The sequence below is a fragment of the Camelus dromedarius genome, chromosome 11 (assembly GCF_036321535.1).
Source record: "Camelus dromedarius isolate mCamDro1 chromosome 11, mCamDro1.pat, whole genome shotgun sequence".
Taxonomy (NCBI): domain Eukaryota; kingdom Metazoa; phylum Chordata; class Mammalia; order Artiodactyla; family Camelidae; genus Camelus; species Camelus dromedarius.
In genome coordinates this window covers 62663940-62691075 of record NC_087446.1, presented here as the reverse complement: position 1 = coordinate 62691075, position 27136 = coordinate 62663940, and the positions used below count along the sequence as shown (strand labels likewise).

General features: G+C 48.3%; 2 protein-coding genes across 5 annotated transcripts; one reads left to right on the top strand and one right to left on the bottom strand.

Annotated features, from left to right (window-relative positions):
- The first annotated feature begins 137 nt into the window (after positions 1-137).
- On the top strand, positions 138-13685 carry TSFM (Ts translation elongation factor, mitochondrial). Of its 2 annotated transcripts, none has more exons than XM_064491151.1 (6): positions 138-248; positions 507-680; positions 1290-1418; positions 2142-2264; positions 5960-6057; positions 13416-13685. In XM_064491151.1, the coding sequence occupies exons 1-6, from the start codon at positions 192-194 to the stop codon at positions 13588-13590; spliced, it is 756 nt and encodes a 251-aa protein (XP_064347221.1). In that variant the 5' UTR covers positions 138-191; the 3' UTR covers positions 13591-13685. The 2 variants fall into 2 exon arrangements, with proteins under 2 accessions (XP_064347221.1, XP_010991618.1); XM_010993316.3 differs by lacking the exon at positions 13416-13685 and adding an exon at positions 7861-8458 and having other exon boundaries at positions 5960-6047.
- AVIL (advillin) lies at positions 8509-25881 on the bottom strand. Of its 3 annotated transcripts, none has more exons than XM_064491150.1 (19): positions 24532-25881; positions 23156-23230; positions 22246-22442; positions 20768-20876; positions 20567-20677; positions 20122-20324; positions 19564-19642; positions 19339-19437; positions 18517-18661; positions 18305-18405; positions 17711-17848; positions 17447-17605; positions 16532-16711; positions 14926-15071; positions 14678-14852; positions 13038-13226; positions 12207-12275; positions 11163-11279; positions 8509-9706 (listed from the first exon to the last, which is right to left on the bottom strand). In XM_064491150.1, exons 1-19 carry the CDS (start codon positions 24622-24624, stop codon positions 9593-9595), a joined length of 2499 nt encoding a protein of 832 aa, XP_064347220.1. In that variant the 5' UTR covers positions 24625-25881; the 3' UTR covers positions 8509-9592. The 3 variants fall into 3 exon arrangements, with proteins under 3 accessions (XP_064347220.1, XP_064347219.1, XP_031318197.2); XM_064491149.1 differs by having other exon boundaries at positions 18508-18661; positions 24532-25871; XM_031462337.2 differs by having other exon boundaries at positions 14678-14822; positions 18508-18661; positions 24532-25862.
- Between the last annotated feature and the right edge of the window lie 1255 nt (positions 25882-27136).

Genomic DNA, 27136 nt, shown 5'->3' with positions numbered 1-27136 from the left:
TCTGTCTAGTGGTTTGTGTTATTTCACCTTATAAACCACGTTGGGGAGGCAAACGCGCCCCGCCTCCGGTCAGCAGGTGGCGCCGTCCCCGCTTGGCGCGGTCCGGCGGGGAATTTTGGCCTCGCCGCCACGCCGTAGGCCCCTGGCCTCACCGGCGCGCCGGCCGGCGACAGTGTGCCGCCACCAGAGAGATGTCGCTTCTGCGGTCGCTGCGCCTCTGCCTGGCCGCGCGGACCGGGAGCTGCCCGGTGAGGGCTCTCGGCCCCGGCCCCGTCCTGCCTTTGTTGCGGGTCTCCCGTGCGCCGGGCACGCGCCCTTCCCTTCCCTCGCGTCCGTTGTGCTCCATCCCACCCTCTCCCCCCACTTTCCCCGACTTCGGTATCTCTTCGCGGTCCCGCTGCCTTCCCCCCGCTCTCTGAGCCCCAGTCTCTCCGAAGGTCGCCTCCCGGCCGACGTGCCCCGCCTGGATGCCTCCTGCTTCTCACCCCTCTTCTTACCCCCTGCAGGCGGGGCCCCTTCTGCTTCAGTCGCCGCAGCCATGGCACACGTTTCACGCTGGGCCCTGGCTGTCGTCCTCGGCCTCCAGCAAGGAGCTCCTCATGAAGCTGCGGCGGAAAACTGGCTACTCCTTTGTAAACTGCAAGAAAGCTCTGGAGACTTGTGGCGGGGATCTCAAACAGGTGTGGGGAAGGGAGAGCAGGGGAGCGGGGCGGGGTCCTAGGGCCCGACGACCTGTCTCTGCGGGAGGTCGCTCTGGGGCGCATAGAAGTCAGACCTGCTGACCAGTGACCCATAACGACAGAATCCTATTCTGACTTAAGTGACAGTCTCATCCTTTGACTCTGACCTATTTGGAAGTAATTGACTGAGGATCCCAGGGTTAACTAACTATTCCACGCAGGACCACTGTGCTGTTTCCTGCTGCTTGGGGCTGGAAGGGCTTGTGGGAGCTTTGGAGTCAGACCCACCAAGACTTAGATCTTGGTGCCCACAGAGGGATCCTGTGACCTTGGACACCTTAATCTTTCAGAGCTGCATTGTTCTTTTTTGTATCTGCTATCTGCCCCAGAGGGTGGTTGTGAAGATTAAACATATCCAAAGCACCAGGCACGATGTCTTGTATTTGGCGTTTAGTAGTAGGCCAGCCAATAAGTTATAGATTACTTTAGTTTCTGTTGTAGGGTTGAGGAGAAGGAGAAAGAATTGGGGAACCTGAGCATATTTTAGAGCCCTGTTTAGTTCTAAATTCTGTGCCTTTGTTGTCTGCCCTTTTTCTTTTTAATTTATAGGCTGAGAGCTGGCTCCACAAGCAGGCCCAGAAGGAGGGCTGGAGTAAAGCTGCCAAGCTCCGTGGGAGGAAGACTAAAGAAGGCCTGATTGGGTTGCTGCAGGAAGGAAACACGAGTGTGTTAGTAGAGGTGAGTTGTCAGAATTGCAGATACCAGGAATAGCTGTCCCTGGGGTGGAAGGCTTTGTGGTAGGTGCTTTGCAAAGAAGAGTGTTTGAGGACCATAAAAGGAAGTTAGAATTAAACCCGTGAGACCCCGAGTATTAGCTATGGATTCATTTAAATGTGGAAACGCACAGGTTGTTGATGAGAAAAGGCCTGGTAGCCTAGAACATTACTGCTAAATGTGAGTCCGGTGTGGCCTTATACTTTGTCACTGATTCTTTCCTGAAACAGATTTTAAAGCTAGGAATTACACTAATTAGTTGACGGACAGCGAGTAGCTGTTTTAGAGGAGGTTTAGGGGCCCCTTTTGATGAAGAATCAGATGTGGATTAGTTGAGAGCGAGAGAGGAGATAAACAAGCTGGTAACAAAACAAGCATTGGAGGAGCCTGGAGAATGAGGTGGCTATGGCATGCGGCCACAGGCAAGTGGCAAACTTGTAGCCATCCTTTGGGGACATTAGTGAACCATCCTCTGAACGTGCAGGACATTGTTAACTCATTTGCACAGAAGGAATCACTTCATTCAGTTTCTGGCCTCAAGCTAGTAGAGGAACTGTAGCTTTAAAATCCTAGAGACACTTAATTTCTGTTTTGTTAAGTCTGCTGCTTCTGTCAATACCTTAGTTTAAGGCACTTTTGGAACTGTCAGTAAACAGCTTCTACAGCAACATCAATTTGTTCCCACAGGTAAACTGTGAGACAGATTTTGTTTCAAGAAATTTAAAATTTCAACAGTTGGTCCAGCAAGTAGCGCTGGGGACCCTTTTGCATTGTCAGAGCCTAAAGGATCAACTCTCCACGTACAGTAAAGTGAGTTTTGGGGTTATCTCCAACATGCTGGGTTTGTTCCGCCCCTTCAGGGTCCTTGCTGTTCCCTTTTTTTCAGACATTCTCATGTCTCACTTCCTTACTTCGTGTCTCTGCTTAAGTGTTATCTCTCTGGAGAGGGGTACCTTTCCTCCTGTTGCTCTATCCCCTTATTTTACTTCATTTAAAAAATTTTGTTACAGTATTTATAGATTATATTCTTATTTATTTATGTCTTGTCTGCCTTCCCCAGTAGAATGTAAGCTTCGTGATGCAGGAAATTTGTCTTTTCACTAGTGTGTCTCTGGTGAAAGAGGAGTGCATCCAGCACTTGGTTGGGTCTCATTAAATCTGTGTTGCATGAATGAATGAATGCCAGTGGGACAGAGTCCATCAAATCAGGTGAAGCCTTGTATTCAGAAATCTGGACTGGCCTGAGGAAAAGATTTGTTTTTTTTTTTTTAATTTTTAAAAATTTTAAATTTTTCTAAACTTTTTTTTATTGAGTTATAGTCATTTTACAAAGTTGTGTCAAATTCCAGTGTAGAGCACAATTTTTCAGTTATACATGAACATACATATATTTATTGTAACTTTTTTTTTTTTTTGCTGTGGGAAAAGATTTCTAAATACAGATACTAGTGAAGGCACAGTTTAGGAGAGTAAGCATATTCTTGTCCGTAGAGGGATCAAGGAAGGAATTATATCAGTATGCCTTTGATTCATCCTTATTGTCAAGGCAGAAATGAATCAACTATTTACAATTTTTTTGTGTGTTTAGTACTTGTAATCCTGAGCTATTCACTTACTTTACTGTACCTCTGTTTCATTATCTGTAACAAGAGACATCGGCCCCTTTTAGCTTTACTAATTTTTTTCCCTTTTGGTCTTTAGTTTTTTTTTGTTTTTTTTTTTTAACTTTTATTTTGAAAAAAAAATTCAAATTTGCAGAAAAGTTGCCAGTATTTTATAATGCACCACAGTGTACTTTTATCTAGATTCACCATTTGTTAACATTTTGCTTTATTGACTTTATCACTTTTTATATACATATTATTGTTACCACTTTTTAAAAATTCTTTTGTTAATATGTCAGACATTAGGACCCTTTATCCCTTCAGCATGTCTCTCCTAAAAACAAGGACATTTTCCTGTGTAGCCACAGTACAGTGATCACATTTTTACCTTGATATATTTTTATTTATATAGTATATAATATACATATTTTGCCAACTAGCAATTTTTCTTCTGATCCAGGATCTAGTCCAGTATCATGTGATACAGTGAGTTGTCATGTCTGTTTAGTCTCCTTTCTTTGCTCCTGAGCCTTTGTCTGTTATTACATTGACATTTTTGAAGAATACAGGACAGTTTTGCAGAATGTCCTTCACTCTGAGTTTGATGTTTCTTCATACTTAGATTCAGAATGTGGACTTTCGTAGGAATATTAAATAAATTATCCTGTATTTTTCTCAGAACATCCCATCAGGAGGCAGAGGAGGATGGGACTGTTGGTCCTGTTATTGATAGTGTTAATTTTGATCTCTCGGTTTAGGTAGTATCTGCCAGGTTTCTCCACTGTAAACTTGCTATATTCCTTTTTGTAATTAATAAGTTATCTGTATAGGAGATTTTTTTGAGACCATGTAGACATCCAGTTCCCCAAGAAACTTTTCCCTTAAAGTGTTAGCATCCTTTGATGCTTCTTGTCAGATCAGTTCTTACTGTGACAGCTGCATGATGGTTGTTTTTCTAGCCCTTAGAAGTTTCTTTCACATGCGTTCTGTTAGTTGGCATTCTGTTGTAAGAAGGACACTTCTCTTTTTCTCTCCCTTTATTTAGGGATTTACTTACTAGCAGCATTGCATTGACTCATAGATTCTTATTTTATACAATAGGTTATAAATCATTATGTAATCCATTAGTCATTGTAATGCTTAAATTATCCCTGGATTTGGCCAGTACAAGCCAAGCCTATGCAAGCTGGCTCCATTATCCTTTTGATACAGCCTCATTATTTTTGGAGTATTTCCTTACTTTTTGGCATAACAAGATATTCTGGGCTTATGTCGTACTTCCCTTGCCCCAATCATGGAATTTGTCACTTCTCCAAGGAGTCCTGATTGTTTTCAGTGAGGGAATGGTTTTTAGAAACCAAGATCTGGGCATTAGGTGTGCTTGATTCTATTGTGATATCACTGGGGCCTGCTCTTCCAGCAGAGCTGGGAAATTGTGTGTGTGTGTGTTTCAGTTCTAATCCTCTACCACTGGCTTCTTCCTTTCCTTCCCCCATCCTGTATTTGTATCTTCCTTCTCTCCTCTTCTCACAGTGAGTGCACTGGCTCCTAGCAATTTCAGTATGTTTACTTATTTACTTGCTATATAGTACGCACTTTGTTTCAGAGCTGCTGTCCCTGACCACTGCAAACAACAAACCTGCTAAGGAGTTAAGATTTCCTTGATGTCCTTTTTGTCTGTATGTAGAAGCTATGTGGTCAAAGGACAGTATCAAAAGTAACTTGGATTAGTTTTTTCTCCCTTCTCAGGTTATATTATTTCTTTGAAATACAATTAGAATCTTTGTTTCTGTTTAGTCAGTGTTCATTTTCACCCCAAATCCTTGTTAATTTTATTTTTGAATATGTAAAACATCACAAGGTTCTGAAAGTTAAAGCTAATACACACACACAGAAGTCTCACTTCCTCTTCTCTCCCTTCTGCCCCATTCCTAGTCACCCCTGTAGGTAACCAGCTTTATTGGTTTCTGGTTATCCTTTTTGCAGAAATTAGTATATATATGTGTGTGTGTGTGTGTGTGTACACATACACAAATACTTATTACCCAAATGGTGGTAAAAAAATAAGCATGTATCCCATTTTTTTTCTTTGATTGTTTTTGTTTGGGGGGGGGTTGGTAATTTGATTGATTTATTTATGTTTAGAGGAGGTACTGGGAATTGAACCCAGGACCTTGCGCATGCTAAGTGTGTGCTCTACCACTTGAGCTATACCTACCTCCCTGTATGTATCCTTTTAATTTGCTTTTTTCACTTAATGTGTCTTGGAAATACCCCATAGCAGCTCATGGAGCTCATCTTTTTCTTTCCTTCCAGCTGCATGGTATTCCATTGTGTTTCTGTACCATAGTTTCTTCAACCGGTCTGCCTATGTTTGGGCATTTAGACTTTCTAATACTTTCTATGATTAGAAATAATTGCCCAAGGAATAATTTTGTGCATGTGTACTTTTATATTGTTGGAAGTGTACTGGGGTTAGTTCCTAGAAATAGAATTGCAGGGTCAAAGGATAAGAGTGTGTGCAGTTTTGTTAGCTGTTGTCCAATTCCCTGATGTTGGATTTGCACCATTGTTCTTGCTACCAACAATCTACAGACCTTTTGCTTTAATATTTTATGATTGTGTGAAAATATTGTTCCTGATTTCTAGGAAACTGCATTCTAAGAAGTTAGGCTGGAGGCTGGGGTTGGGATGGAATTGGGGGTGGTGTGGTAATGGAATAAAACATTTATAAAAATGGAACTGTTATCAATTTTTAATGTTCTTGGCTTAATGAAAACATTATCTATTTATACTTAGTTGTCTTAAATCATTTTCTGAGAAATAGGCTATATTTTTGCTTAGTCTCAATAATTTGAGTTAGACAGAACTGACTTATGTTCATTTTCTTTGTGCACTTAGGGCTTCTTGAGTTCCTCTGAGCTCTCTGAGCTTCCAGCTGGGCCTGAGAGAGAAGGTGCTCTCAAGGATCAGCTGGCCTTAGCAATTGGTGAGTATTTGTAAGGATCTGGAGACTGGAAATTAAGAACTGGATCTCCTGGTATCTTTGGTGTTCCTCCAAACTAGATCAAGAATTGCAAGTTCATGTTCCTTTAAGGGTCAGATAATATGAATGTGAGAAGTGGGTAGTATGTCAGATATCAGTGAGTTGTGGGCACCCTGAGAAGCTCACACTCTGCTGAAGGAAACTGTTAACCAAGCTACCTGTTACCTTGGCGGAAAATCCCAGGCTCATCAGAATTTTAAAATTCCTTTAAAATAATTTAGCTTTGTATGAAAGATCTTAGTTTTTAGCCGTTTTCAACTAACTAAAATTAGCAGGCATCACTGTGCTGACCAAAAAAAGCATGTCTTTAGGCAGCGCTGGCCTTTTGACTTCTGGTTGACCACTGCTGTATATGCTATGGAGGAAATAGTCCATTTCAGGTCATTTCACCTTCTTTATGAAGGGATCCAGGAATATTTTGGGGCATCACGTTTAGGACTTTGACCTCATAAAAAAATCTGATCCTAAATTTGTGAAAGTCCATTTCAGAACCTGCTGGCTACAGAAACCGTATCTGGGTCATCGTGGTGGGAGTAGCAGGGATTTTGCCTTCTTTGTATATGTCCCTGACGGAAGGAGGGGAGCAGGGCTGGGCTGGGGGCTTGCTGGGAACTTAACTGCTCATCTGGCACTTCCAGTCACCGCATCAGTCCTGTGTTTATCAGGTCATCTGAAGTATGTATGATGTTTCAGTGAGTCATTGTTGAGAAACCAGGCAGACAGCTGTGTATGGGACTTATTAAGAAATTCTGGAAGAACTGGGTGTTTCAAACTTATGAATTTCTGGGAATTAACTACTGCGTAGATGCTTTGAGCTGTTTCAAGATTCCTTGATACTCCCCTTTTATGACTGTTAGAGCTAACCGTGGCTAATGCTGGGATCGTCACCCAGACCCTTTGTTTCTTCTCCTACCCCTCCCTACGTTTTGGCTTATTTGGACTTCTGTAGAGGGGATAGCATCCTGAGAGAAAGCGGGAAGCTGGAAGCCACTTTTGGTTAAATGTTATCTTTATTTTTAATGAGGGGAAGTTGAAACCATCAGATGACGTAGGGTTTTGGATTTTCTGGGGCTTTTAGTGGTAAACTTTTTCCTGATACAGTGGATGATCAGGAGTTGCCTGTGTCAGTGATGGTGGTATTTTGGGAGGGATGGTAATTTGGTGGGAAAAGACAATTGGTTTGGAGTCAGATCTGAGTTTTAATTCCAGCTCTGCCATATATTAGCTCTGTAGACTTGGGCGGGTTACTTAAGCTCTCTAAGCCTGAGTTTAATGTAGTAATGATAGCCAGATGGCAGTGCTCCCCATGTGCCAGATACTGTAGTAAGTGCTTTTATATATCTTACCTTATTTATTTCTCTCAATTATCCTGCTTTCAGGTTGTTTTAAGTGTATCATCTCCATTTTACAGATGAGGAAATGAGGGCTTAATAAATTAGTAAATGGGGTTATGTGCTTAAGTTCCTTGCGTGAGGTCATATGGCTGGTGAGACTGCAGTCCACGGTCCGTGCGAGCCCGGAGCCTGTGTTTTTAAGTACCAGCGTGGCACGTAGTTGGTGCTCTATAAAGCACTTGCCATTTCCCCCAAACCCCTTTTCCTCTTTAAACTGAAAATGGTCTCTCTCCATCTTATAGCATATCCACAGTGTCAGTGCGGAGGACTGTGTCCCAAACTTGGCCGTCTCTGTGCATATTTTGGTACTACTGCCAGCATCATATTCTAGAAGCATGTTTTTTGTTTTTGCTCTTTTATAGGGAAACTGGGAGAAAACATGACTCTTAAACGAGCTGCATGGGTGAAGGTGCCAGCTGGGTTCTATGTTGGCTCTTATGTCCATGGGGCAATGCACAGCCCCTCGCTCCACAACCTGGTGCTGGGGAAGTACGGGGCCCTGGTCGTCTGTGAGACGTCCGAGCGGAAAGCAAACCTTGAAGACCTTGGCCGCCGCCTTGGGCAGCACGTGGTGGGCATGGCCCCTCTCTCTGTGGGCTCCCTGGATGATGAGCCTGGGGGAGAGGCAGAAACCAAGATGCTGTCCCAGCCGTACTTGCTGGACCCCTCCATCACACTGGGTCAGTATGTGCAGCCCCAAGGAGTGTCTGTGGTAGACTTTGTGCGGTTTGAATGTGGAGAAGGTGAAGAGGCAGCGGAGGCCGAGTAGGTTCCAGAGATGTTAGGCCCAGGAGGAAATGTTTATTCTTAACTCTGGACATCATTATAAGCAGAAGTTATTTCCTAAGCCTCTTCACACCCAGAATTTGTTTTTCATTTGAGTTCGTAATGAAATTATATACTTCGTGGGTAAAGTCATTAAATAGAATTGTTATACAATAAAGAAAGTAGCATGTTTTCCTTGTTTGCGTAATGCCGGTCCAGCTCTTTTGTGCTAGACTTGTGATGGGTTTTAGAAAACAACAGGTGGGCCTTATTGAAGTGCCTGAGCGTCTGGGAGAACGGGCATTACCAGCTGCCTGCTGCTGCTTCAACCCAGATTTATGACCGTGCCCCTAACACAACTAGCCCCTTCTAGCCTGCTCCTCCTGTGACATAGAACTCTCTTCTTCGGCTTTGGTTTGTGATGCTTTGGGCTGTGCTTCCATCCTGGAGCTTCCCTGGTTACATTACTTGTGCCACATGGATTCCTTTGGAATTGTTGACTTAAACTTGGAGTTGCCTGGAAAATGTCCATGTGTTGATGTCTGTAGCGTGCTCTGAGGGCTCTCTGTAGTGGTACACACACGGGTTCTGGCCTCATTACTGAAATTAATAACACATAGCCCTGTTTCTCTTCTGGATAGTGGGGTGTGGATGGGTGGGGTCTGAGGTTTCCTGGACAGCTGTAAGGCAGATTTCAGCATTCTTGTTCCAGAAACAGGAATTCCAGTTATCCAGAGAGCTCATTCAGCAGTGCCTCTTTGCTTCCCTGTTTGAGACATTTCTCCCAACATAACAAAATAGTTACCATAACAGGCAGACCCAAAATACTGAAAGGACTTCCATTTGCTAATACAGGCATTTTTATTTGAAAATTTAAAACTCTCTGGCACATTTAGATCTGAGCATTTAGATTTTGACTTTGGGTATATATGTGAATAACTTCAGTGATTTGTGGGTTAAATAGGCAATATATCGATCTTAAAAGTTAAAGCAAACTTAGGTTCTTGCCCCAATATTAAACACTTAAAACTTAGTTTTTTTGTTCTCTTACTTTTGACTTCTTCAGATTCATGCAGTTTTAGTGCTTTCTGCTGAGGCTTGAGCCAGAAGGCCACAAAAACCACAAAGTCAGTAGTTAACATTCTAGGCATATAACAACTAAGGACTGCAGGAATGAGAGAAATGCAGACCATGCTGTGATTTGCAGACCCTACTACATCTACATTAAGCAGCTGGATGTTAGGGAAAAATTAGTAGATAAATTCTTTCCTGATACTGGCACTATCTGCTGTCTTCTATGGTCTTGTAATGGGCAGATGCCTTCTTGCCTCAGAAAAGCCCCTTTTCTTTCTTCATCTGGAGCTGCTTCCAGCCAGGCAGAGCAGCAAATTGCCCTCTTGTGATGCCAAACACAGAAACAAAGTCCTGTTCAGAGAGGTAATTCTAAGAGCGAAAACAAAGTTTCTAGTTAGAAGGGAGACATGGCACCTGTCAATGCTAAAGGAGTGGGGAAAGTGGGGCTGAGAGAGTCCCAGGGAGTTTCTTGAGGCGAAGTAGAATGAATTTTCCAGAAAGTCTGTTATAGACTTAAATTATTCATTAGAGGATTACTTAGCCTGTGGACTCCCACCTTGGCCTGTGGAAGCGCTGACTGGATTCTCTGTTCTCACAGTCCCACCTGGTGCCCATTTCTTGCCAGAAGGACAAGGAATGGGTTATACATTATGTATGAATTCTAAACGTTAGACTTTGGCTGAATGGAGAACTAAATCGAGTGATGGTTTTCCTTGCTTATCAGCCACTCTTATCCAGACATTTTCAAATGCAAGATCAGGTAGATCTTGTTGAGAGCATAAACTCTAACGTTTATTTATTGATTAGTGAATATTTTCTGTCCAAGTAAAATTATTAAGATATGGCCTCTGTTTTCAGGAAAGCTGTAGTCCAGATACTTAAGACTTGGTTAGATAAGACATTGTGGAAAATCCAGAGACCCTTCCCCTTCCAGGTGGAAAAAAGTTAGTCAACATGAATATATTAATTCAATCAACCAAAACTTAATGAGTGCCTGTGATCTACCAGGCACCATTTTTGGTGCTGAAAAGCTGAGACTGTGATGGTGAACAAAACAGACAAGGTCCTTGCTTTTAAGGATATCACTGGAGTGGGGCAGGTAGCCGGTGACCAAGTATAGAGACTGGAGGGGTGAGGGGAGCAGTATCAGGGTGGTCAGGGGAAGCCTTCCTGGGGGAGGGGGGTGACATGGCAGCTGAGACCTAACTAATGAGGAGGAACTGGCTCTCTGATGATCTGGGAGAAAAATGTTTTTTCAGGCAGAAGCAATAGGAAGTATAAAGGCTCAGAGGCTGAAACAGGCATGGTCAAGGAACAGAAAGGCAGCCTCTGGCTGGCAGATGGTAAGTGAAGAGTGTAGTGGTCTGTGAGGTGCAATCAGAGGTGGGCAGGGCCAGACTACAGGGCTTTGATGGCCACCAAAAAGCCTTTGGATTCTTTTCTAAGTACAGTGGGAAGCCAGTTGAGCAGTTTTAAATAGAGAAACGTCTTCTGTTTTAGAAGCCCACTGGTTGTTATATGGGGAACAGACTGTAGGGACCGGGGTGGAAACCAGCTGGGAGACTGTTGAAGTGGTCCATGACGGCTGGACCACGCTGGCAGCAGAAAGATGGAGAGCAGTGGATGGAGGCTGGCTGATGGGCTGATGCCAGAGGTGAGGAAAAAGGATCAAGAAGGAGCTCTGGGTGTGGGGCTTGAGCTCCTGGGTAGTTCAGATACCTCCTGAGTGCTTACTGTGTTCCAGGTCTGTCCTGGCCATTTACAGGGATGGTGTTTTGCTCATGGAGAGCTCCACTTACATCAGACAGTTCCCTCAGTCACTCACCTCCTTTTTGGCAGGGTTCACATCCTCAGGCAGCTCCTGATTCTGATTTTTCAGCAGAACTTCTATGGGGTAATATTTTGGCTCAGAATTCAGGGAGAGGGTTGTGTCCTTCATGCCCTAGGGAAGATAAGAGCATAAACACAGGAAAAAAGACTGTTTAAGTGTGTGCAGTTGAAGTTCTGTGTGTATAATATTTAACATTATGGTTTTTACCACTTCACACTTTATAATCATCTTTTAGAACAAGAGTCCCCAAAACTGGCTGCATGTCAGAATCATCTGGGAATCTAGATGACTCAGATATGGGGGTCTTTCTTGGGAAGCTGATTCAGCAAGTCTAAGGTAAATCCTGTATAGCCAGTTTGGCATAAATGCTGTGCTTAAACCTCATTTAAATACTGTGATCACATCCTTTCTCTTGGTACTTAGGCTCTACATTTCCAGCCTTCAAATGACTTCAAATTGAAGTCATACTCTCTTGAGTGCATTTTAAAGATGCTACATTGCCATTAGCTTCGGATTTTTTTTTTTAAGCTTTGGAATCTTGAGTTTGTAGAACAGAAAGGACAAAACTGCCTGATGGTTTGGACAGTGGTACCAGGCACTTGTCCTGATGTTAAAGGTTCCTGGCCAGACGCTCCAGTTCTTTTAGCCATTAAAATAGGGGTTACGGCCTGAGTTTCTGGGGATGCCACTGTCAGAAACTGATAAATATATTATTTGGGTTAGAAGCTTATTTCTGAAAATACTGCCAGTAAATTTAATCTGCTCTGAATGACAGAGTTGAGTAATAAAATTTGTTTTTGTTTCTGCTGTTTTCTTTTTAAACAGCAAGAGAGTTCTAAATTCTGGAAGGCAGTAAAATAAGGAACTTGGCTCTGAGACCTGCTTTTCTACTGATTAAAACAATCTTCATATCAAATTAGACAACCAGGGAGATACTGAGAAGGACATGAGAGGGCTTCGCCCATGTGGCATTGGTAGCATTTGCGGTTCCTTTCTGGCTCTGGTTGTCTGAGTGACTTGCTCCTCCAAGAAACTCACAGCAGTGATTCTTATGATAGCAGCAGCGTCTCCCAGCTCTTCTTTTAACTGTTCGTATGATTTCCCTGCCTGAGAAGAAGAGATAGAAGACACAGGATGAGATGGTGCTTACAGAGGAGGGACATCTCCAGCCTAGTCTCGAGAGAAGCAAAAGAGCCAGGGAATCAGAAGACATTTCAGGGATAAGCAAAAATGAAAATCAGGGGGAAGGTATATAGCTCAGTAGTGCATGCCTAGCATGAATGAGGTCCTGGGTTCAATCCCCACCACCTCCATCAAAAAAATAAATAAGCAAACCTAGCTACCTCCCCCACAATAAACAAGCAAACAAACAAGAAAACCCCCCTTCTGGGTCTGTGCAGGGTTGGAAGTTGCTTAAACACGATCTTCATTCTTTGCTAGTGGCCCCTCAGTCCTCCATACTGAAGACATAGCAGTTGACTAGGGATCAGAAAAACCGTCTTCTTCCTACTGGGTTAATTGTGACTTTAGACAAAGAACTTCTCTAAGCTTCCTCATCTGTGACCCAGGAAACAACGTTTGCAGTAGTTATCAGGATGTAAAGTTCAAAATAATGTGTGTGGATGTACTTCATGAACTTCGTTACTTTACCCACTGCTTGTTCCTGAGATAAGCTGAGAATTCTTTAACTGGACTTAGTGGTGTAGTGGGTGGGAAAGAGAAGGAAAGTAAAAAGTAGGGAGGGGAGACGGAGCAGGGCAATGTGGTCCTGGGTTGACTCAGCCCCAGAGTACCCTGCCTTCCCACGGAGCGCTTTGTGCTGAGTGCGCTGGCAGTAAGAACGCCCCCCACCCCGTTCTTGGTTCTTACGCTCCAAATGTGAGAGTCCCAGGCCAAGAACCAGCCTGTGAAGGTGGGAGGCTCGAAGCCCTGTTTAACGATGAGGATTGGCGTGCCAGCATCTCGGCCACCGGGGTGAGTGAGCAGGTACTCCTGGGCTGTAGCGAGCGCTCGCTCCTTCTCTGTGGCGTTGGCCTCAGCCCCAATCCATAAGAACACCTGTTGTGGGAGAGGTTGAATGCTGTTAATGCGCTCAGGCCAAGGACCAAGTAGTAGATCATACGTGCTGCCCTGTCTTCCCCCTCAGCAGTTCACAGCCTCAGCACAGAAAGGTTTTCTCAGAATCATCTTGATTTGTGATTTTAATTGCCACATTATCCACATGATCTCCCAAATCTGCATCTCCAGTACAGATCTCTCTCTCTCTGAACTTCAGCCTCCCGAATCCAACTTCTTGCAAAACACCTTCCCTTTGCTGCCTCAAAGCACCACAAATACAGCACCCCCAAAGTGTAGCTCTTCTTTTCTAAACTTGTGTCTGTGTCCCCATTCTTGGTGTCTATCTAATTACCTAAGGCAGTAACGTTGGAGTCATCCGACATGCCTTCCACACACCAACCCTTGGCCAGTTTACCTCCTATGCTTTTATCAAATCTGCCACCTTCCCTGCATCCTTGCTCCACTGCCCCTGTGTGGTCCTGCAGCTGCTCTTACTGGACTGTGACGATGGTCTGCCTACAGTCTTCTCTTTTTTCTCACCCCATCTCACTCTCCTACACTTGCTGGAGTCATCTATCTAAAGCACAGTCTGACCATGTCACTCACCTGCTCAAATTTCAGCAGCTTCCCAGGATAAGTTTCAAACTTCTTGACATGGCAGGTAAGGCCCACACACAATTCTGTAGCTTCACCTCTAGGGTGCTCTTTAACTCTGTCTTATGCTCTGAAAATATTATTTGTAGTCCCTGTGTACTAGACTATTTCCGGCCTTGCTTTTCCTTTGCACAGAATGCCCGCTTTACCTGATTAATGCCTGCTTATCCTCTGAGATTCAGCCTGGGAGCCCTCTCCTCCAGAAAGTCTTCTCTGAGTTCCTAACCTGTGTTGAGTGCCCCTAATTTGTGCTTGCACGGCACCTTGTATGTACCTCCATCATAGAAAAAATGATGTATCTGCGTCTGCCCCCCACCCCCAACTCTGAGATAGGACAAGGCCCTCTCCCTTGGTGACACCACGCCCAGCACAGTGATTAGAACAGGGGAGGTGCTGAGTATGCTTGCTGAGCCAAATTGAAGAAAATGGGACGCGGCAGAGGGGTTGCCTTGAAGACGTCTCTTTCACATCCTTTTGTTCCCTAAAAGGCCCACATCTCTGGGTGTGGAGCCTGCTGCGGTTGGTCCTGGGAGAATGGAGTGCATGCAGACAGGATGCTCTGATTTTCCCAGAGCAGAGTGGGAAAATTCCCAGGATGGTGAGTTTTGAAAACATTGTATTCCCTCCAACCCTGGCAAAACGCAGACCCTTTCTTTAGTCACCACTGACAAGCGTTTGGTTGGCTTGGGGGTGGTCTGGGGCTACCCTGGGTTTATCCGGGGTGTGTGGGGGTACTACACAAAAAATAGACTAAGAGGGTCTTTGTCATTTGTTCCAAGCTTCTGGCTATGTCTTACCTGGTCCCACGTATCCAGGAGCATTACATCACCTGGGTTCAGGTCGTCCTGGGTGAAGTCTGTGATCTCAGTGACAATGAACCGGCCAGTCTTATTGGAACATTCAAAGAGACGGGGCTGGACATCTAGGATTTCCTGCTGTAGTCTGCAATACAGTCCATTTAGAGGAAGCGAGCTGTTGAGAAATCACATGCAGTTCACAAGTCTGGGAGGCAGGGGGAGCCAGGAGGGATGCTGTGGTCCTGTACCTTTTGTCATTGGCGTAGGGAGTTTTCCCTCCCAGCAGGTCCCAGAACTCAGCCGGCTCCTGGCCCTCAGCCACCGTGCTCTCGGTGCCATCACAGAGAAACCCGGCCAGCGCCTTAGCCGCTGCCCGCTCATCCCCACCAGACCCCTGCACGTGGGGCAGGGAGAACACAGATGTTACTCACACACAGGCATGATGATGTAGGGGAAAAGCTTCTGGAACTAACAGCTCAGTGTTGCCAGGCTCAGTTACCAAGCCACGGTACCTCAAGACCAGGAGACAGATAGGTTTGTTTTAGTGCTGGGAGGGCTGGGCGGAGGGAGAGGCGGGGGAGAACACAGCGTGGTGGCGAAGGACAGGACTAGACTCTGAAACTCACAGTGGATGTTGTTCTGCCTTCAGTTGGAATTTTAACACCTACTTTTGATTATTTTTTTTTAGAGAAAAAAATTTAAATTTATTTTGTAAATTATATACAGGAAAAGTCACTCTTTTTGCCATATAAGTTCTATGACTCTTGACAAATGCACAGAATCATGCTACCACCAACCACGACAAAAATACGGGACAGTTGCCTCACCCCTGGAAAGAGTTCCCTCAGGCTGCCCCTTTGTAGTCAGACCCTCCTCGAATCCTTAACATCTGGCGACCACTGATCTGCTCTCCATCAGGATAGCTTTGCCTTTTCCAGAATGCCATTAGTGGAGTCATACGCTATGTGGCCTTTGAGTCTGGCTTCTTTCCCCAAACATAGTGCGTCTGAGATTCACCCTTGCAGTCGCGGGCATCCCCAGCTTGTTCCTCTGTGAGGCTGGGTCGTATCCCACTGCCTGGATACGCCACTGTCTGGTTTCCCATTCTCCCAGTGAGCTGCTTCCGGTTTTTGGTGATTACGAATAAAGGTGGTATGAACATTCATGTACAGAGTTTTGTGTGAAGATAGTTTTTGATTTCACATGGGTAAATAGCCAGCAGTGGGGTTGCTGGGTCATGCGGTAAGTGTATGTCACGTAAGAAACTGTCAAGTCGTTTCCCAAAGGCCACACTTGCTTTCCCACCAGCAGTGTGTGAGAATTCCCGTTGTTCCTCCTGTCTCCCTCACTTGACATGATCAGTTTTCGTTTAGTCATTCTAATAGGTGTGTAGTGGTATCTCATTGTGGTTTTCATTTGCATTTCCCTAATGACTAATGATGTTGAGTATCTTTTCCTGTTCAAACCTCTTTTGTAAAAACAATTTTAGTGCTTTTTAATGCAGATGCACTTTGAATTGACAAAAATCACATTTGTAGTGTTTCTGTTCACTATTAATGCCTATCCTATTGCAATCCACCAAACTGGTGTGGAAAGATGGACTTGTCCAGCCTCCATCCGTTTAGAAGTTTATGGAGTGTCTCCTGGGTGTGAGCGGTGCTGTTAGTGAGTTTCTAGGTGGAGGCCTGATCGTGGGGAGCGCTGTCCGTCCCTCTGAAGGCCCTTGGGGAACAGCTGCTCTTTTTGAAGACTGCTCCAGCTTCCTCCTTAGTTCCATTGCCTTTGCTGACAGGAGGGTGGGCTCAGGGCTGGGCTCTGAGGGGCTGGTGTGACTGCTGGGCCCCACTGTCCTACCTTGCCGTACCACAGGTAGTGCTCTGTCTGGGTCCGCAGCAGAAAGACATCGTTGGAGTTTAGGGAGGAGGTGAAGGCTGGAACCTCCACCGCTTTGGTGTTAGATTTGTCATATCCGTGAATCTGGAAGAGCCTCACTGGAGGATCAGGCTCGGCACTTCCCTTCCTGGAAGTCCCGCCCTAGAGAGAGGGAGAAAAGCAGAGCCTGGATCTAAGGTGCACCGTGTGCGCGGAGCACTGGGCTAGCCCTTGTGGGGAACAGGGATGTGCCTGACACTGTCTTTGCCCTGGAGGAGCTTCTGGGCTACCTGGGAGAGGCCGAGCTGAGCTGGAGTTCTGGTGCCAATATTAGCTTTCATTCTGAGACCTCGGGTGCTGGCGCCTTACCTACATCATTCTATGGACCCTCACAATTATTCTGTGAAGTGGGTATTATTGTCCCACAGTATAGATGGAGAAACTGAGGCTTAGAAAGCTGGCTGGTAAATGACAAGGCTAGGACTTGACCACAGACTTGTGTATATCAAACACGTGACATCATACATCCCTGGTAGTGCTTCGCCAGGGCTTCCTGGGAGAAGTGGGACTCGAGTTTGGAGGGGCACATTCGGTCGGGGCAGTGGACAGGGAACGAAATGGCAAATGTGAGGTCTGATGAGGAAACCCACCTGACTGCAGTGAGTGTAGGTTAGGGAGCTGAGGGGAATGCCCCTGTACAGGTAATATGGATCAGATTATAAAAGACCTTGAACACGAATTAGGCAGTAGTTTGGACTTGAAGCCCTAGGCAGTTGGGATTCACTTCAGTGTCTTAGAGAGATTCCCCTTCTTATCTGCGTCTACCCCAGCCCCGCTTCCCACCCCTCCTCTCCTCTCCTGTAGCCCCCTACTGTAATTTTAGCTGACGGCTCTCACCTCAAAGATAACCAGCTTTCCTTTGAAGATGGCCATGAAGTGACGTGGCTCCTTCCCCATGGTAACCCGAACCTGTACAGGGGCCCCGTCAAACTGCCGATCCACCTCCACCGCCTGGTATGCCGAGGCTGCCAGCTCATCCTGTGAGGCGTGGCGGCCCTGCAGTGGTGAGAGGGGTGCCGTGGGTCCCTGCTATCCCTGGCCCAAGCTCAGTGGCCAGAGGAAGCGCCAGGACCCAAAGCTGAGAGCCTGCCCCAGGCCTACCTGCCAGATGTACAAGATGTAATGTGGCTTCCCGTTCATCTCGTACGTGTAGAGAACCAGGTAGCAGTCTCCCCCATAAAAGAAGCCGTACCACTTGCACTCCACGGGGACCAGCTCCAGGTTTTCAATCCTCCACACCTGAGCATAGAAGGAGACACAATTTCCAAGAGCTGAGAGAAGCACCTGAAGGGAACTGGGCCATGATTAGCAGAGAATCCAGGTGGGTGAGGCGCTAACATCCACTCAGAGTACCCTCCCCTGCTCTGGTGCTGCGTTCCCAGTGGTGAGGGCTTTATCACATTTGCGTGATTTGAATCCTGAGCACTGGATTGTCCCTGGTCAGGTGCATCTCCATCATGGCTCAGAGACTATTTGAATATATCTGCCAGGTGAGTCACTGGTAGCACACTGGGTACCTACCTTTCACTTCCCTGAAGAATTGTGGGGAAACCCTGCAGACTCCTAGAGAATGAGGTGCCAGGGGTGAAAAGGAAGACAAAGCAGACACAGAATCACCTGCCGCCTCCTCTGTGGCGGAGCAGCCAGGAGGGCCAGTGCCCCCTGCCTGCCCTGAGAGTGAATCACCGGGCTTACCTCAGCTTTTCCGTGGCCATCGTCGACCATTCTTTCCTGGGCCGCTACCTCTGGTTTGCTGTGCAGCAGGGTCACATCAAATTTATCCTGGAAAACTTTAGCTGCAGAGAAGGGGTTAGGAGAAGCCAAGTGAGTGAAAAGCATGTCTGCCTGCCTTTCTGGAGAGTCCCAGCAGTGAGAAGGCGATCTGGGGGCAACTGTACCGATTTTACCGATGCTAAACGTTTTCCCCAGGCCCACGGTCTGGTCCTTCACCGACCACTTCTGAAACAGCTGCTTGAACATGGCTGACTCGGCACCGTCGCTGACGGTCTCCACGTTGGTGCTGCTAGGGTAGCCCTTCATCTTGATGAAGTTCTGTGGACACCCCCCCCCACCGCCGAGAGGCAGGTCAGTCAGGGAACGCACTGGGTTCTTTGCTTGGCTGCTGACTCACCCCTTTGAAGCCAGCTGGTAGGATTGCTCCCTTCTAGGAGTCAGAGTCAAATCCTGACTCACCTCTGTCCAGGGACCAAGTTACCTGCTCAAGGAAGGGACTGAGCAGAACATTTTGGCATCTTTTTGTTGTCCTGTCATGATTGTTACTGATTTTTTTTTTTTGCAAGATCCTCTATACTATGTTCCTTCATCAATCCTGTTCCCTACGGACTTTGTATCACCCTCATTTCCTAATTTTTGCTTTGCACGTGCATCCTGCTTGTTCGTCTGCCTGGGTTTGCACAACAGCATAAGCTCCTTGAGGACAGGGCCAGTGACCTTGACGTGGGCTATCCCCTTCAATAGTAAAGCCACCTTTATCGAGCAGATGTGTGTGCCAGGCACTGTGCAGAGCACTTTGCAAGTGTTATTTGATCCTCACAAGAGCCCCAGGAGATGGCATCAAACCTGGACTTGAATCCCAGCTTGTCTGTCTGACTTCGAAGTCCACATATGTCACTACGATGTTATACACACTAGTGCCTTGTGGCCCTCTGAGCACGTGTGAAGTGTTACTGACAATTTTGGGGACAGTACTACACATCTGTAGCTCCTACCAGGGCTTTAGACATGGCTGTCTGTTTCTCAGCCTTCGAGGCTCCTCTTCCTTTCCACACATAGATCTTGGTTCCACTTTGGTCCAGGATGTAGCAGTCCTGAAGCAGTCAGTCAGGGAGAGAAGTGGTTAGCTGTCCAAGACCATAAGGAAGGCCCTTCCCCAAGGCCCGCCTCTGAGGCGTGGTCCGGCCCCACCAAGCCCCGCCCACCCAAGCTCTACTTACGTCGTGGTTCAGTAAGTCCTGCGCCAGAGGCCTCGCTGCTACCTCCGCGGCCAACAGCTGCCCGGCTGAGTCCGAGACACTGGAGAGGGGGGAGGTTAGCCTGAGATGTGAATCGCCAGGCTTACCTCAACTCTTCTACAAAGCTTCTCGTCGTCAGCTGGGTATTTCCCTAGCTTTGTCTTTGTATGGCGTGTCAGGGTAGAGCTTGACATCTTACGACGGGCATGGCTTGAATGCAGACAGAAATGTGATGGACTCCGTTCTCTGGAGGAGACTTTTGTGTCTCTCTCTCCTGAACATTATCCCATCCATATCCCTGGGCATGTAGAGACCCAAGTAAAGGAAGGTCCAGAGACCAGGAAGAGTTGCTAACAAGAATAGATGGTAGCTGCCTCCTTGAGTGGGGAACACTGAACTCCTTGCAGAAGCTGCATTTTAAAAAGACTGAAAGAAGCCAGGCACCTGCACCCCAAATGAGGAGCCCAGTAGAAGTGCCTGGTTTCTGGGGGACCCCATCCCCCTACTCCAGCTTCTAGCCAGCAGCTAGAAGCTACTCACTGATACAATGTGATGTTTGATTTCTGCTGCTGATCTATGATCTCGTCGGGGACAGCAGGCTTGATAACGGAGCGTTGGCCGAGGGTATCCTGAAGGACCTTCATCAGCTCCGGGCTGGCTGCCTCCTTGTCTCCCTCGATCACTCCTATTTCAGCTCGGCCTCCTCGCTCCCTGTCCCGAATATCCTTTGCCAGAAGCATAGCCTGTAAAGAAGACCGAGGAAGCACTCAGCTTCTGGAGGAGCAGCCTGGATCCCAGACACAGGAATTATCTGATGCTGAGGAGCCCGGGCGAGTCCCAGACTGGTGCACTTGGCTTGTCTCTGAAGCAGATGCTACTCAGAGGCAGGGGTCCCGGCTTGAAGGGCAGGGAAGAGCCGGTGAGGAAGGAAGAAGGAAAGGGCACCGAGGGAGAGAGGGGAGCCGGGAGGAGGAGTGAGCTGCACCTTCAGGCGCTCCCCACTGTTGCTCTCTGGGCCGTTCCACTGGATGATGACCTTCCCGAGGTCCAGCAAGAAGACGTCACCTCGGTTAAAACTGTCCCAGCTCATTTCCACCTGCAGAGGAGACGGAGACGTTACTAGGAGGAGTTCTGAGGTGCTAGGTGGAGAGGCCCTGGGACCAGGACAGACAGGGTCAGGACTTACCTCGGTGGCCCTAATGTTTCTCTTCCCCTTCACATGTAGCAGCCGCTTCACGTCGTAAGTGTTGGTCTCCACGTGCTTCATCCCAGAGGCCACACCCCCCTTCTTGTAGCTGAGGGAACACCATTCGGTTATTTACTGAGCATCTGCTATGTGCTGGGTACTGGGGAGACAGCTGTGAATTACACAGATGCAGCCTCTGCCCACGTGGGTGATGACAGTAAATGAGCAAAGTAGATATAGATGGTGGTCGCCACTGCCACAGAAGCGGACTGAGCGATGGGCTTTCTGACAGAGTGGTCAGGGCAGGCTCCAAAGGGATGACATTTGAGCTAACGTATTAAGAGTAGGAACCAACCAACAGAGGACCAGTTCTCCAGACAGAGCCTACGCCAGTGATAAAGTCTGCAGCACGGAAGGGCTTGTTTTGTACTATAAATTGTCTGAACATTGCAGGTGACAGGGAGAGGGGCACAAGGCAGCAGAAGCATTAATGACACCATGGCCTTAAGACGAACTCCCTCCAGGAGTCAGCTCTCCTGCCCCTGGCACTCACCCAACCCAGCCTCCATCCCAGGCATCCCGCGTGCCGGGCACCCAGACAGCCACTGGGAGCAGAGGGCCTTTGTCCCTGCATTTGCTGGAGACTCAGTGTGTACCCAGTAGGTCCACAGTCAGTGGGGACTGCTGACCTTCAAGAAGCTGGCTTTGGACCAGCCTCAGAACTCTCGAGTTCATCCAGAGGAATTCCTCACATGCAAAGTTTTGAGGTGACCGAAGTCCTCAGTTCGTGGAATGTTTCCATCATTGGCCTCTATGAGACCCCTCTCCTGTTGTATTCATGTATTCCCTTTTATCTGCACACCCTGCCCCCCTTCCTCTCTCCAGAGGCGTCCATTCTAACAGTTTAGCACCTATCTTTTTATTTTCACTCTGTTCTATATCTCAAGTCTATTTCTTCCTGTGTTCACTAAGCCCCATGTTTTTAAGATCCGCCCACGTGTCTGGTGTGTATCTGATCCGATGCTTCCAGCTGTAACACAGTGCTGCTTGGTGTCATGGAGTGTTTTTCCTGTCCAGTCTCCCTCCAGGGGGCACTCTGCGTTGCCTGCAGCTGCCCACCACCACTAACGATACTGCTGTGCACATTCAGGTTCACATGCCCTTGTGGACCTGGGAACGGGAGAATTCCTTTGGGTTACAACCCAGAGGTGGGAGCTGCCTCAGCGGCAGCAGACTACTCCCCAGAATGCCGGCCGTCCTCACTCCCACCAGCAGGGCACCAGGGCTCCTATTTTCCCACCGCCTGGCCAACACTTGGCACCACCCAGCTCTCTAATTTGTGCTGCTCTAATAGGTGGAAATGAGAGCTTTGCTTTGATGTGCATTTTCTGATTACTTTCTTCACGTACTCACTGGCCCTTTGGGTTTCCTCTTTGGTAAACTGCGTTTACGTCCTTGCTCTGTGCATAGCTACTCACATGATGCCCTGCTTGAAGTAGCCGCGGAAGGTGTCGGATTCATGGTACTGGACCTCCCGGTGCTGCACGGGGCTGCCCCCCAGGTAGTCATCCAGCTGCGTAGTGTAGATGGCTGCGCAGCTCTGCTCATCCTGGGAGGAGTCCTTTCCGTTCCAGAAGTGGATGTCCTGGGAGAGGAGACTGCCCACTCTCCGGGTCTGGGATGTAGCCAGAGAGATCAGGTCAGGGGCCAGCTTGTCTCCCCTTCGCTGCCGGCCCCTGTGGTGTGGGAAGGATGCAGCCTACGGTGGCTCGTGTCCTGCCCTTGGCAGGCCTGGGCCCTCTGCCTCCCTGCAATGGCCCCTATGCAGACCTGCTATGTCACTCAAGCCCTAGCAGCCCAAATCCCGCCCCCCCCCACCCCATATTTGGGGAAAGTTGACAGCTTATTTTCTCAAAATAAATGGCGGCCAGTGGGGATCTTTTCCAGGTTGGACCGCAGACTCAGCGCCTGCACTCACACAGCTGGCACAGGTCTGCTGTCCGTCCGCGGGGCTCCGTCAGCACTGTCCACGTGGGAGGTGGTTCCCTCCACGAGAATGGGCGCCCTGAGGCCAGAGACGGCCTTGGGTCTACCTGGCCTCTCCCCGTCGTCGCGCTTTCGCCTGGGGTCTGGGCCCGAGGCGGGGAAGTGCCGCCGTGGGCCGCTTGCCGAGGTTCAGGCTGCAGGCCGCACCCCCACCCTCTGTGCAAAGTGTAAAACCCCCCCTAAGAGTGGCCTCTGAGAGTCAACCTGGAGGCCTGTCGGGTGTAACACCGAGGAAGCTCAGGCTGTGTACCGGGGCCTGGTGAACCTCATCCACAGACCTCACAGCGGAGCCCCGGGACCGGCCCTCCAGGAGGGACTCCGGGAGTGGAGGGTGGCGCTCACCGAGAGGATGATGTAACAGTCCCCCTCGTAGAAGCTGCCGTGGGCACTCAGGGGCACCAGCGCCAGCTCCATTTTCTGGAAGGACAAGGGGTGTGTGTCGGCTGCATTCTCTCCCCCCCTCGCCTTGGACCCCACGCCTCCCCTTTCCCTCCATCATTTGGCACAGGCTGCAGGGAGAGGTCAGGAGCTGTCCCCACAGGGTGTGGCAGCCAGCCACAGGATTAGCCGGGCCACCCCTCTGGCCTCTGCTGAACTCCCTCTGAGTCTGGGTGCCTGTCCTCCCCCCATCCTCCTCCTACTGCCTGCTTGGTCTCCTCTTGCTACGCTGTGAACCTCACACTCAGTCCTCTGCAGAGAAGAGAGCTGGTGCCAGCCATCAAGTGAAAGCTGCCTCTGAGCTGCTGCGCGGGCGCCTCCGGCGCTGCTCCTGACCCCGACCACCCAGAGCTGGCCAAGGCCCAAGAGAACAGGATGCAGGGTTCTGAGGAGCTCTGGGGGGTGAGTGTCAGCAGTACGTGGGGTTCATATTTGGAATCTAGGTTGGAGCCCCGATGTGTCTGTCACCCGCATGTCTGGCTTGTCCCAGGAGGGCCATTCACCTGGCAGCAAATGTGGACTTTCCCCAAGTAAGCAAACCTGCAGTCATATTTGCATGTATTCTATGTAAAACACGTGTGTTAAATGTGAAGTGTTAAATAGCCCACACTTTGTGTAACTTAGTGCCTATTAATTTTTAAATAAACTGGGAGCCTTGAAACAGTGGGAGTAAGCTGGGCTCTCACTGGCTCTGAGTGGCTAGAGAGCTGAGGCTCCCACTCCTGACGGAGGGTGGTGAAGTGGGGCGTCACCTCTGCGTTCTGTGCGGCAGCCGCTCATGGGTTCAGAGCAGGGAGGTCGGGGTGGGGCTGGGGGGACCTCACATCTGGCAGGTGGAGCTGCCCAGGCCGGGTGGTTCCCAGCAATAGACTGCCGGAGGCTAGACTGCTGGGGCTGGAGGTCAGCCAGCGGGGCTTAAGCCCCAGAGCGGGAACGGATGAGCAGGCCCGGTCTCCTCAATGGCCTTGGCCTCCCTACTACTTTGCAGGAGTCAGAGCGCCCTGTGGAAGACAGGTTCCACTGCCCTAACAGAAGCGGCCAGGAGTCTCGGGTCTCCTGGGTGGGCCAGGCCCCTGCCATCTCTCCAGGGCATTTACTGCAAGTGAAGGACATTTCCTCCACCTGTCACCTACCTGCTCTGAGCACCCGGGAGGGGTCAAGGATAGGAAAATATGCACCCTGGTGCTGGCTCAATGTTGCCAAAACGCAGGCAGGAAACTAAGGAGGGTGGGCGGGCCGTCATCCAGCAGACCAGAGATGCCCCACCCAGCTCAGCTCACCTCTATTCTCCAGGTGATGATCCCGGGGTCATTGCCCACAGCCCTGAAGGCGCTGCTCAGAGACATGCTGCTGTCTTCCTGGGCCTGGAACATCACAGAGCAAGCGGGGAGATGACAGCAGGCATCCAGCCAGCTTTCCTCCTAAGTCACTTCCCAATTGCTTATCAGCCATCCGGCCACGTCCTTGTGGTGCATCCCTGCACTGTCTCACAGCTGAGGGAAATGACTTGTCCAAGATCACGTCTCAAGCCTGGCTGGCTCGGGGATCCCCACCGGAAGTTCTGCTCCCCACTTGCCCCTTCCCTAGTTAGGAGCTCTAGTAACAGCCACAGTTATTTACCGAAGGGACGACAAATATGTTAAGCCCTGTGTTGATTCACTTTATGTTGTCTCATTTAATTCTCCTAAGCTGAGTATATTTTCTTCACCTTATATTGTGGGAAAATCGAGATTCAGAGAGGTTAAATAATTTATTCAAGTTCACACACTAGGATGAAATCCGTATCTGATCCTAAAACCTGTGCTCTTTTTTTTAGTCACTTTGATGTACTGCAACCCTTCCTAATTTATCTAAAGTCAGTGGCACACGGGACTGAAAAGCTGATGTCAGAATATATATTTCCAAACTGGGTTTCCTTCTCGTTCTCGTTCCCTCTAACTCTTCCCAGATCCCCTGCTTTGCCAGGTCCTCTCCACACTCAACTCTTTGGACTTTTCCTTTCCAGACTATTTTCTTTTAAGTAAACTATCCTAAAACTCAACCCATCTTGCTTTTGTCATATGACTAACGCGTTCCCTGTGCCTCACAGAAGAAAAAGTAAAATGGCAAGGCTGGGCCTGGGACACAGAGCACAGGGCGCCAGCAGGGGAAGGCGGGCGAGGCCCGTGGGCAGACGCCCTCCTCGCCACCCCACCCTGACCGAGCCAGTGGCGCTGCGGGGATGGGGAGAGGTGAAGGGAAGCCCTGCGGGCTGTGTGCGGTCTCTAGTCAACGTGCGTCTAGGGTTATCAAGCACCTACACGCATCTGTGGTCACACGGGCTGTAGACAATGAAAATGCTGGCCTGGTCCTTGCTCTCAAGGGGCTTGCAGTCCGATGATAATACACATCAGTGTGTACTGTGAATGCTCCCGAGAGGCAAAGGAAAAAGGATTCATTTGATGGATTTACATAGGACGAAAAAACACTCAGAAAGGACTAGCTGAGGTTTTGCCGTTTGGAGGCACGCTGTGCTTATTAAGAGGGGCACGTCTAGCCATTCTTTCCCTGAGCCTTGGTGGGGGAGCCCAGGGTTGGAGAATATGTGCCATTACCTAGTATGGACATTGGCAAAACAACCAAAGACAAACAAAAACCTCCCTTTGTCTACTCGCTGCCATAGTAGGCCTAAAGCTGAGCAGTGACGCGTAACAGCCAGTATTTGAGGACTTAATTTGATAGCTGGCCCTGCCCCGCCCTATGCTGCTCAGAATTGCCGGGAAATATTCGTTCAGGTTTTCTTCAGACCCTAGATTTCAGTCATTAAAGGTAAATGCTGTGACCCAGCTAAGGGAAGGGGCCAAGGGGCAGTGAATTCATTCCTTGGAGACAGAGAAGTGTCAGCCTGGTAAAGGCCAAACCAAAGGCACTGACTAGGACTGTGAGTCCAGGGGCCAGAAGCAGTCCCGTTTCCCAGCAGGGCCAGGGCCCCCAAAATGCAGGAGAGGACATGCTCAAAGAAGGGCCTTACTGCCACACTGGAACACCCAGAAAATGCGGTTCCATCTGTGACAGCAAAGCCCTCCAAGCTTGGTCTCTCCCTAGTCCCCAAGTCCTAACTTAACTCAGCACCCTGAGACCACCGCACAAGCCCCTGGGTGGGTCCAGTGGCCTTTAATTCCTACTGACAGTCCTATAAATGGACCCTAAGCAGAGGAAGCTGCTTTTAACTTCTGCCTTGCCCCATTCCATTCTTCTGAGATGGGTAAATGGAGTCTTCCCCAGCTTTTGAAAATGTGCCTTATGTTTAGTGGTCTCTAAAAGACACCTCAACAACTCAGCAGGAAGTCTGCAAAACTGGTCACAAAGTCCTGGTTTAACCCTTTAAAAGCCTCATCCAAGAAGACAAAGTCAAGGAAATTTCCATCTCCTCTTCCTTTTCTTTCTCATTCAGTAAACTTGCTCTACTGACGTGAACCCATAAGCCAGAAAGACCTTACCTTGCCTTCTCTCTCACCAGCAGTCCCAGTTCTCTGGCAGGGAAGCAGCAGTGCTGACGAGGAACCACGCCAAGGTGGGAGGCTCCAGGCCCTGCTGCCTTAGCTTAGTAATGGCTGCATGGACACCAGGTTATATTTGCTTGGATTTGCATCTTAACCGCATTTTCCGAGTCCTGGCCAATCACGGCCAACCTAGCCCTGGGCTTGACTTATTCAAACCAGAGGGAAAGCTTTGTCTGTTCCTATTCAAAACAGCAAAAACAATAAGAGCAGACTTTTAAAAGCTTCTGTTCTTTTAACTCCCGCTCCACGCCCTGATCTAATTGATTTTTTTAAAGTGCACAGCCCATCAATAATGCAGGAAAAAGGGAGGATATGAAATTTGCCATATTGTAGATATGGATGC